Source organism: Tachyglossus aculeatus, chromosome Y4, assembly GCF_015852505.1.
Source record: "Tachyglossus aculeatus isolate mTacAcu1 chromosome Y4, mTacAcu1.pri, whole genome shotgun sequence".
Classification (NCBI taxonomy): Eukaryota; Metazoa; Chordata; class Mammalia; order Monotremata; family Tachyglossidae; genus Tachyglossus; species Tachyglossus aculeatus.
Genome location: NC_052096.1, coordinates 4,257,500 through 4,268,114, shown reverse-complemented (window position 1 = coordinate 4,268,114; position 10,615 = coordinate 4,257,500). Strand labels below are relative to the sequence as shown.

Here is a 10,615-nt window from a genome sequence, read left to right as displayed (position 1 = left end):
AACAGCAGGCTCACAGTCTGCAAGGGGGAGACAGAGAACAAAACAAAACATATTAACAAAATAAAATAGAGTAGTAAATTCATTCATTCAATCGTATTTATTGAGCGCTTACTGTGTGCAGAGCACTGTACTAAGCGCTTGGGAAGTCCAAGTTGGCAACATATAGAGATGGTCCCTACCCAACAGCGGGCTCACAGTCTACAAGGGGGAGACAGAGAACAAAACATATTAACAAAATAGAATAAATAGAGTAATAAATGCGTACAAACATATATCCATATATACAGGTACTGTGGGGAGGGGAAGGAGATAAGGCGGGGGGAATGAGGAGGGGGAGAGGAAGGAGGGGGCTCGGTGTGGGAAGGCCTCCTGGAGGAGGTGAGCTCTCAGTAGGGCTTTGAAGACACATCAGGAGCCGCCCCCCACCAGCCCCCTCATGCTTCTCGGAGACACCTCGGCCTCCTGGAGGGCTCCCTCTTGCTCTGCTCCTCAGGGACTGAGGGGGGGCTTCCTAGGGGCAAACCCATATTATATATGTTTGTACATATTTACTACTCTATTGATTTTACTTGTACAAATCTGTTCTATTTATTTTATTTTGTTAGTGTGTTTGGTTTTGTTCTCTGTCTCCCCCTTTTAGACTGTGAGCCCACTGTTGGGTAGGGACTGTCTATGTTGCCAACTTGGACTTCCCAAGCGCTTAGTACAGTGCTCTGCACACAGTAAGCGCTCAATAAATACGATTGATTGATGATTGACTGGGCCGCCACGTTTTTGGAGGGGACAGGGCACTTCCGGTGCGGCCATGAAGGGGCTTCGGCGATGTCGACGGAGGGCGTTTCCGGCGGTGACGTCATCGCCAGGGGGCGGGGCCACGCTCCGGAATGCGGAGGGTGGGCGGGGGACGTGATGGGGGAGGGATCATTCATTCATTCATTCATTCATTCAATCGTATTTATTGAGCGCTTACTGTGTGCAGAGCACTGGATTAAGCACTTGGGCACTGCCGCTTTATATATATATATATATATACATATATATCTATGTGTATATATATATGTATATATATGTGTATATATACATATATATATATATACATATATATCTATGTGTATATATATATGTATATATATATGTATATATATACATATATATATAATTGTGGTATGTGCACTTGGGCCCTGCTGCTTTTTTATATATGTATACATATATATCATCATCATCATCAATCGTATTTATTGAGCGCTTACTGTGTGCAGAGCACTGTACTAAGCGCTTGGGAAGTACAAGTTGGCAACATATAGAGACAGTTCCTACCAAACAGTGGGCTCACAGTCTAAATATATATATATATATATAATACATATAATATAGTATAATATATATATATATAATTGTGGTATGTGCCCAAGCACTTAGTCCAGTGCTCTGCACACAGTAAGCGCTCAATAAATACGATTGAATGAATGAATGAATGAAAAGTTGGCAACATTTAGAGACGGTCCCTACCCAACAGCGGGCTCACCGTCTAGAAGATCGGGTCAGCTGTGTGACTTTCTAGACTGTGAGCCCGCTGTTGGGTAGGGGCCGTCTCTATACGTTGCCAACTTGGACTTCCCAAGCGCTTAGTACAGTGTTCTGCACATAGTAAGCGCTCAATAAATACGATTGAATGACTTTGGGTAAGTCACTTCTCTGGGCCTCAGTGACCTCATTTGTAAAACGGGGATGAAGACTGTGAGCCCCACGTGGGACAACCTGATCACCTTGTATCCCCCCCCAGCGTTTAGAACAGTGCTTGGCACATAGTAAAAGCTTAATAAAATGTCATCATTATTATCAGTCCATCGTATTTATCGAGCGCTTACTGTGTGCAGAGCACTGTACTAAGCGCTTAAGTTTAGTTTAATAAGTTAAAGTTTAGTTTAAGTTAAGTTTAATAAGCGCTCGTGGCTCTGTGGAAAGAGCCCGGACTTTGGAGTCAGAGGTCATGGGTTCAAATGCCGACTCTGCCACTTGTCTGCTGCGTGACCTTGGGCAAGTCACTTCTCTGGGCCCCAGTTCCCTCATCTGTCAAATGGGGATGAAGACTGTGAGCCCCACGTGGGGCAACCTGATTACCTTGTATCTTCCCCAGTGCTGAGAACAGTGCATAGTAAGCGCTTAACAAATACCAGCGTTATTATTATTATAATACTATACTACATTATATACAGTATATATATAATATATTATATTATATTACTATACTATACTATATACTATAGTATATAGTTTATTTTGTTAGTACGTTTGGTTTTGTTCTCTGTCTCCCCCTTTTAGACTGTGAGCCCACTGTTGGGTAGGGACTGTCTCTGTATGTTGCCAACTTGTACTTCCCAAGTGCTTAGTACGGTGCTCTGCACACAGTAAGCGCTCAATAAATACGATTGATGATGATGTATAGTAATAGTATATATAGATAGTATATATTATAATATATAATAGTATATATAATATACTATGTTATAATTATAATACCGGGGAGGGGGCGGCCCCATTCCTCCCTCCTCCGATCCGTCGCCTCCGGCTTCACTTTCTTTCCAGGGCGGGGCGCCCTCCCCGGCCAGGCCCCCTCCGCCGGGCGGCCAATGGAGGCCCGCGTTTCCACCGAGGCCACGCCCCCTCCGCCGAGCGGCCAATGGAGGTCCGCGTCTCCTCTAAGGCCCCGCCCCCTCCGCCCCGGGGCGGCCAATCGGCTTCTCCCGAGTCTCCCGGCGGCCCCGCCCCGCGTCTGCGGGCGCCCCCTGGCGGCCGACGCGAGAGTTATCGCCGCCGCCGCCGCCGCCGCCCGTGGTCCACCCGTGGGGTGTCCGTCCGTCGGTCCGTCGGGTGTCCGTCTTTCCATCCCGTTTCCATGGCGACCGCCCGGCCGTCGCTCCCCCCCATGGTCCTGCTGCTGCTGCTGCTCGTGTCGGGGCTGCCGACCGCCCGGGCCGGGGACGGGACCCCCACCGGCGGCGACAGAGTCAACCCAGGTGGGCCCCGGCGGGTGGAGGGCGAGGGGGCGGGGAGGGACACGGGCGCTCAGTACAGTCCCTGAGCAAACACCCCGAGGAGGAGGAGGAGGAGGAGGGTGGTGCGGGGAGTGGGATCCGGGGTGGGGATCCCACATCAATCAATCAATCAATCAATCGTATTTATTGAGCGCTTACTATGTGCAGAGCACTGTACTAAGCGCTTGGGAAGTACAAATTGGCATCACATAGAGACAGTCCCTACCCAACAGTGGGCTCACAGTCTAAAAGGGGGGGGGGGGAGTATGTAAATGTATGTAAATGTGAATGTAAATTCATTCAATCGCATTGAGCGCTTAGTGTGTGCAGAGCACTGTACTAAGCGCTCGGGAGGCGCGGGGCCGGACTGGGGGATTGGGCTGTAGGCGAGGCCGGGTGGGGGGGGCGTCTTAAGCGGATGTGAGATTGGAACCCCCAGTCCCGCCCCCTCTTAGTTCAGCAATCAGTGGTATTTATTGAGCGCTTACTGTGTGCAGGGCACTGGACTAAGCGCTCAGGAGGCCCGGGTCAGGACTGGGGGATTGGGCTGTAGGCGAGGCGAGGGGGGGCGTCTTAAGCGGATGTGAGATTGGAACCCCCCAGTCCCGCCCCCTCTTAGTTCAGCAATCAGTGGTATTTATTGAGCGCTTACTGTGTGCAGGGCACTGTACTAAGCGCTCGGGAGGCGCGGGTCTGGACTTGGGGATTGGGCTGTAGGCGAGGCCGGGGTGGGGGGCGTCTTAAGCGGATGTGAGATTGGGACCCTCAGTCCCGCCCCCGCCCCCCCCCCCCCCCTTAGTTCATCAATCAGTGGTATTTATTGAGCGCTTACTGTGTGCAGGGCACTGGACTAAGCGCTCGGGAGGCGCGGGTCCGGACTGGGGGGTTGGGCTGTAGATTAGATGGGGGAGGCTTCAGCGGATGTGAGATTGGAACCCCCAGTCCCGCCCCCGCCCCCCCCTTAGTTCATCAATCAGTGGTATTTATTGAGCGCTTACTGTGTGCAGGGCACTGGACTAAGCGCTCGGGAGGCCCGGGTCCGGACTGGGGGGTTGGGCTGTAGGCGAGGCCGGGGGGGGGGGGGGTGTCTTAAGCGGATGTGAGATTGGAACCCCCAGTCCCGCCCCCTCTTAGTTCATCTATCAGTGGTATTTATTGAGCGCTTACTGTGTGCAGGGCACTGGACTAAGCGCTCGGGAGGCGCGGGGACGGACTGGGGGGTTGGGCTGTAGATTAGATGGGGGAGGCTTTAGCGGATGTGAGATTGGAACCCCCAGTCCCGCCCCGCCCCTCTTAATTCATCAATCAGTGGTATTTATTGAGCGCTTACTGTGTGCAGGGCACTGGACTAAGCGCTCGGGAGAGCCCAATGCAACAGAAAGAGCAGACACGTTCCCTGCCCACCAGGAGCTTGGGCAGCGGGAATCCCGAGGCCTCCCCTCCCTTCTTCATTCCACCCCTCATTCTGGGGTGCGGGAGGTGGGGCCTCAGTTTCCCTCCCCCGCCCCGCTGAGGTTTCTGTTTTTACCCGAAAACAAGCTGGCGATTGTCCGCGGCCCCCCGGCCCCGGCCCGGCCTTCCCTCCCCGAAGCCGGGCCCCCCAGGCCCCCCGGGCCCCCCCGGGCCTCCTGGCACGGTGCGGTTCGGGAGCTCAGTCCCCGGGCGGGCCGGGGACCGGTGAGAGACGCCCCCGGGGGTGTGTGTATGTCCGTGTCCGTCCCCTAGAGAGGCTGCTGGTCATCACGGCGGCCACGGAGGAGACGGAGGGCTACAAACGGTTCCTGCGCACCGCCAGACACTTCAACTACACCGTGCGGGTAGCCCAACCCAGCCCCACGCCTGCCCCGGACACGGCTGGGGGGCCCGGGGGGCCCACATGGGAGGGTGGGGGGCCCTGGGTCCCAGGACCCGGAGGAGTGGGGAGGACGAGGGTCTTGGGTCCCAGGGGAGCGAGGAGGACGAGGGTCTTGGATCCCGGGTCCCAGGGGAGCGAGGAGGGTGGGGGTCTTGGATCCCGGGTCCCAGGGGAGCGAGGCGGGTGGGGGTCTTGGATCCCGGGTCCCAGGGGAGTTGGGAGGGCGGGGGCCTTGGATCCAGAGTCCCAGGGGAGCGAGGAGGGCAGGGGTCTTGGATCACCGGTCCCAGGGGAGCGAGGAGGGTAGGGGTCTTGGATCCTGGGTCCCAGGGGAGTTGGGAGGGCGGGGGTCTTAGATCCAGGGTCCCAGGGGAGCGAGGAGGGCGGGGGTCTTGGACCCCGGGTCCCAGGGGAGCGAGGAGGACAGTGGTCTTGGATCCCGGGTCCCAGGGGAGTCAGGAGGGCCAGGGTCTTGGATCCTGGGTCCCAGGGGAGCGAGGAGGGTGGGCGTCTTGGATTCCCGGTCCCAGGGGAGCAAGGAGGGTGGGGGTCTTGGATCCTGGGTCCCAGGGGAGTTGGGAGGGCGGGGGTCTTGGACCCCGGGTCCCAGGGGAGTGAGGAGGGCAGTGGTCTTGGACCCCGGGTCCCAGGGGAGCGAGGAGGGCGGTGGTCTTGGATCCCGGGTCCCAGGGGAGCAAGGAGGGTTGAGGTCTTGGATCCCGGGTCCCAGGGGAGTGAGGAGGGTGGGGGTCTTGGATCCTGGGTCCCAGGGGAGCGAGGAGGGTGGGGGTCTTGGATCCTGGGTCCCAGGGGAGCGAGGAGGGTGGGGGTCTTGGATCCTGGGTCCCAGGGGAGCGAGGAGGGTGGGGGTCTTGGATCCTGGGTCCCAGCGGAGTTGGGAGGGCGGGGGTCTTGGATCCAGGGTCCCAGGGGAGCAAGGAGGGCGGTGGTCTTGGATCCTGGGTCCCAGGGGAGTTGGGAGGGCAGGGGTCTTGGATCCAGGGCCCCAGGGGAGTCGGGAGGGTGGGGGTCCCGGGTCCCTTGGGGATGTGGATGGCTGAGCCCCCTGTCCCGCAGACGCTGGGCCTGGGGGAAGAGTGGCGCGGGGGGGACGTGGCGCGGACGGTGGGCGGAGGGCAGAAGGTCCGCTGGCTGAAACAAGAGATGGAGAAGCACGCGGACCGCGAAGACCTGGTCATCTTGTTCGTGGACAGGTGAGAGCCCCGGCCCAAACGAGCCACGACTGGGGAGGCCGAGGGGTAGGCCGGGAAACGGGCCGGCGGAGCCGGGGCCGACCCGGGGCCGGCGGCAGGCTGGAGGAGAGGTGGGGGGCAAGCCTGGGTTGTCATCATCAACGATATTTGTTGAGCGCTTGCTGTGTGCAGAGCACTGTACTAAGCATTTGGGAGAAGACGATTACAACAGTTGGTAGACTCGCGGCTTGGAGGAGGATTAATGTCTGTCTCCCCCTCTAGACTGGAAGCTGGTTGTGGGCGAGGAATGTGTCTGTTTATTGGTCTTTTGTTCTCTCCCAAGCGCTTAGTACAGTGCCCTGCACACAGTAAATGCTCCATAAATATGGTTGAATGACTGAAGAGCAGGGAGGACAGGACAGGGTGTGTAGGGAGGGAGGAGGACTAGGATCCAGGACACCTGGGTCCCAGAGGGGAACGAGGGCCCGGAGGGCCGGACAGCAGCACGGTCTAGTGGCTAGAGCTCGGGTCTGAGAATTAGAAGGACCTGGGTTCTAATCCCAGCTCCACCACTTGTCTGTGTGTGACCTTGGGCAAGTCACTTCACTTCTCTGTGCCTCAGTTCCCTCAGCTGGAAAGTGGGGATTGAGACTGGGAGCCCCTCGTGGGACAGGGACTGTGTCTAACCTGATTATCTTGGCTCCACCCAGGTGCTTAGAACGGTGCTTGACACCTAGGAAGCGCTTAACATCTATTCATTCAATTGTATTTATTGAGTGCTTACTGTGTGCAGAACACTGTACTAAGCGCTGGGGAAGTACAAGTCAGCAAGCGCTTAGTACAGTGCTCTGCACACAGTAAGTGCTCAAATACGATTGAATGAATGAATGAATACAGAGACGGTCCCTATCCAACAACGGGCTCACAGTCTAGAAGGGGGAGACAGACAACAAAACAAAATATGTGGACAGGTGTCAAGTCGTCAGAACAAATAGAGTTAAAGATAAATTCATTCATTCATTCAATTGTTTTTATTGAGCGCCCACTGTGTGCAGAACACCGTACCAAGCGCTTGGGAACTACAAGTGGGCAACATATAGAGACGGTCCCTACCCAACAACGGGCTCACAGTCTAGAAGGGGGAGACAGACAACAAAACAAAATATGTGGACAGGAGTCAAGCCGTCAGAACAAATAGAGTTAAAGCTAAATTCATTCATTCATTCAGTCGTTTTTATTGAGCGCCTACTGTGTGCAGAGCACCGTACCAAGCGCTTGGGAACTACAAGTGGGCAACATATAGAGACGGTCCCTACCCAACAACGGGCTCACAGTCTAGAAGGGGGAGACAGACAACAAAACAAAATATATTAACAAAACAGTAAATAGGTACAAGTAAAGTAAATAGAGTAATAAACCTATACAAGTGCTGTGGGGAGGGGAAGGAGGTAGGGCGGGGGGGATCAATCAATCAATCGATCAATCGTATTTATTGAGCGCTTACTATGTGCAGAGCACTGTACTAAGCGCTTGGGAAGTACAAATTGGCATCACATAGAGACAGTCCCTACCCAACAGTGGGCTCACAGTCTAAAAGGGGGAGACAGAGAACAGAACCAAACATACCAACAAAATAAAATAAGTAGGATAGAAATGTACAAGTAAAATAAATAAATAAATAAATAAATAGAGTAATAAATGGGGAGGAGGAGAGGAAATAGGGGCATCGTTAACAAGCAGCATCTTATTCTTCCCGGGTCCTCCTCCCCATCCTCTGCCTTTTTCCTCTCCCCTTCCTCCTCCTCCTCCTTCCTCTTCCCGGCCCCGCTGCCCTCCCCGCTCCCATCCTCCAGCTATGACGTGCTGCTGGCCGGGAGCCCCCTGGAGCTGCTGTGGAAGTTCGTGCAGAGCGGGAGCCGCCTGCTCTTCTCGGCCGAGGGCTTCTGTTGGCCCGAGTGGAGCCTGGCCGACAGCTACCCGCCCCTCAACGCCGGGAACGGCAAACGCTTCCTCAACTCGGGGGGTGAGTGGCCCCGGGCGAGGAGGGGGCGAGGGGCGGGCCGGTGAAGGGGGTGAGACCCCTCACCTGGGCTAAGCCGGTGTCCCGGCCAGGGTTCGTCGGGTTCGCTCCGACCGTGCACCGCCTGGTCCAACAATGGAAGTACAAGGACGACGATGACGACCAGCTCTTCTACACCCGACTCTACCTGGACCCCGGGCTCAGGGTGAGTCGGTCCGGCCGGGGGCCGCGGGACCGGCCGGGCAGCCCCCAGCCCCTAACGGGGTGGGGGGAGAGAAGGGCACGCGCGTACGTCTAACCCACTGCTTTTCCAGCCCCTGAGGCGGCTGGTGGGTCCCTCCTGCCTTCATCCTAGCTCTCTTCCAAGCTAGCTCTCTTCCTCCCTTCAAGGCCCTACTGAGAGCTCACCTCCTCCAGGAGGCCTTCCCATACTGAGCCCCTTCCTTCCTCTCCCCCTCGTCCTCCTCTCCATCCCCCCATCTTACCTCCTTCCCTTCCCCAGGAGGCCTTCCCACAATGAGCCCCTTCCTTCCTCTCCCCCTCGTCCCCCTCTCCATCCCCCCATCTTACCTCCTTCCCTTCCCCACAGCACCTGTATATATGGATATATGTTTGTACATATTTATTACTCTGTTTATTTTACTTGTACGTATCTATTCTATTTATTTTATTTTGTTAGTATGTTTGGTTTTGTTCTCTGTCTCCCCCTTTTAGACTGTGAGCCCACTGTTGGGTAGGGACTGTCTCTGTATGTTGCTAACTTGGACTTCCCAAGCACTTAGTACAGTGCTCTGCACACAGTAAGCGGTCAATAAATATGACTGATTCCCACACCCCCAGGATCGGGGGGTGCCCGGAGACCCTTGTGCGAGGATAGAGATGGAGACTCTAGACTGTGAGCCCACTGTTGGGTAGGGACTGTCTCTATATGTTGCCAACTTGGACTTCCCAAGCGCTTAGTACAGTGCTCTGCACACAGTAAGCGCTCAATAAATATGATTGATTGATTGATTGATCCCCACACCCCCAGGATCGGGGGGGTGCCCGGAGACCCTTGTGCGAGGATAGAGATGGAGACTCTAGACTGTGAGCCTACTGTTGGGTAGGGACCGTCTCTATATGTTGCCAACTTGTACTTCCCAAGCGCTTAGTACAGTGCTCTGCACACAGTGAGCGCTCAATAAATACGATTGATTGACGTGGAAGCAGAGAGACCAGGAGAGGGGGTGGGGAGAGAAGTGGAAAGTCCTGGGGAAGGGGAAGGGGTAGTGCAACAAAGAGCCCCCGTACCTAATCCTGGAGGGCTTCACTAACCAGGGTCTCTTGGGCTGAGGAGTTGGGGGGCAGAGGTAGGGGGTCCCCAGCTTGGCTTGGGGACCAAAGGAGAATCAGTCCATCAGTGGTACTTACTAGATGCAGAGCACTATATAGTCATTATCATCATCATCATCAATCGTATTTATTGAGTGCTTACTATGTGCAGAGCACTGTACTAAGACTTGGGAAGTACAAGTTGGCAACATATAGAGACAGTCCCTACCCAACAGTGGGCTCACAGTCTAAAAGGGGGAGACAGAGAACAAAACCAAATATACTAACAAAATAAAATGAATAGAATTAGATATGTACAAGTAAAATAAATAAATAAATAAATAGAGTAATAAATATGTACAACCACATATACATATATACAGGTGCTGTGGGGAAGGGAAGGAGGTAAGATGGGGGGGATGGAGAGGGGGAGAGGAAGGAAGGGGCTCAGTGTGGGAAGGCCTCCTGGAGGAGGTGAGCTCTCAGCAGGGCCTTGAAGGGAGGAAGAGAGCTAGCTTGGCGGAGGGGCAGAGGGAGGGCATTCCAGGCCCGGGGGAGGACGTGGGCCGGGGGTCGATGGTGGGACAGGCGAGAACGAGGTACGGTGAGGAGATTAGCGGCGGAGGAGCGGAGGGTGCGGGCTGGGCTGGAGAAGGAGTGAAGGGAGGTGAGGTAGGAGGGGGCAAGGGGATGGATGGACAGCCTGGAAGCCCAGGGTGAGGAGTTTCTGCCTGATGCGCAGATTGATTGGTAGCCACCGGAGATTTTTGAGGAGGGGAGTGATATGCCCAGAGCGTTTCTGGACAAAGATAATCCGGGCAGCAGCATGAAGTATGGATTGAAGTGGAGAGAGACAAGAGGATGGGAGATCCGAGATGATCCCTGTCCTCAAGGAGCTTACGGTCTAGATGGGGAGTGGGTCGTTGGGGGGAAGCTGCCCTCTCATTAAAACATCCCCTGCTCTGTGCCCCCTCCCCACAGGAGAAGCACGGGCTGGCTCTGGACCACAAATCCCGCATTTTCCAGAACCTCAACGGGGCCCTCGGTGAGCCGACGGGGGACGGGGAAGGGAGTGGGGACGGGGCAGGAAGACTCCGTGTTGGTCAGGGGCAAAGCCTGCGGGTCCCCTGGCTAATCTGGCCAAAATTTGGGGTGAGAGGGCATCCCCAGGGAACCAGAGGCAGGCACGGGGACACCGGGT

At 55.4% G+C, this 10,615-nt stretch overlaps 1 protein-coding gene across 1 annotated transcript in view; it reads left to right on the top strand.

The window, feature by feature from the left end:
• The first annotated feature begins 2,844 nt into the window (after positions 1–2,844).
• The window catches only part of PLOD3 (procollagen-lysine,2-oxoglutarate 5-dioxygenase 3), a 29,118-nt gene continuing 21,347 nt past the window's right edge, over positions 2,845–10,615 (top strand). The window contains exons 1-6 of the mRNA XM_038768923.1: positions 2,845–3,017; positions 4,761–4,852; positions 5,968–6,104; positions 7,937–8,106; positions 8,196–8,308; positions 10,396–10,459. Coding sequence (XP_038624851.1) covers positions 2,897–3,017; positions 4,761–4,852; positions 5,968–6,104; positions 7,937–8,106; positions 8,196–8,308; positions 10,396–10,459 — 697 coding nt within the window. The 5' untranslated portion in view covers positions 2,845–2,896. The remainder of the gene's footprint in view (positions 3,018–4,760; positions 4,853–5,967; positions 6,105–7,936; positions 8,107–8,195; positions 8,309–10,395; positions 10,460–10,615) is intronic.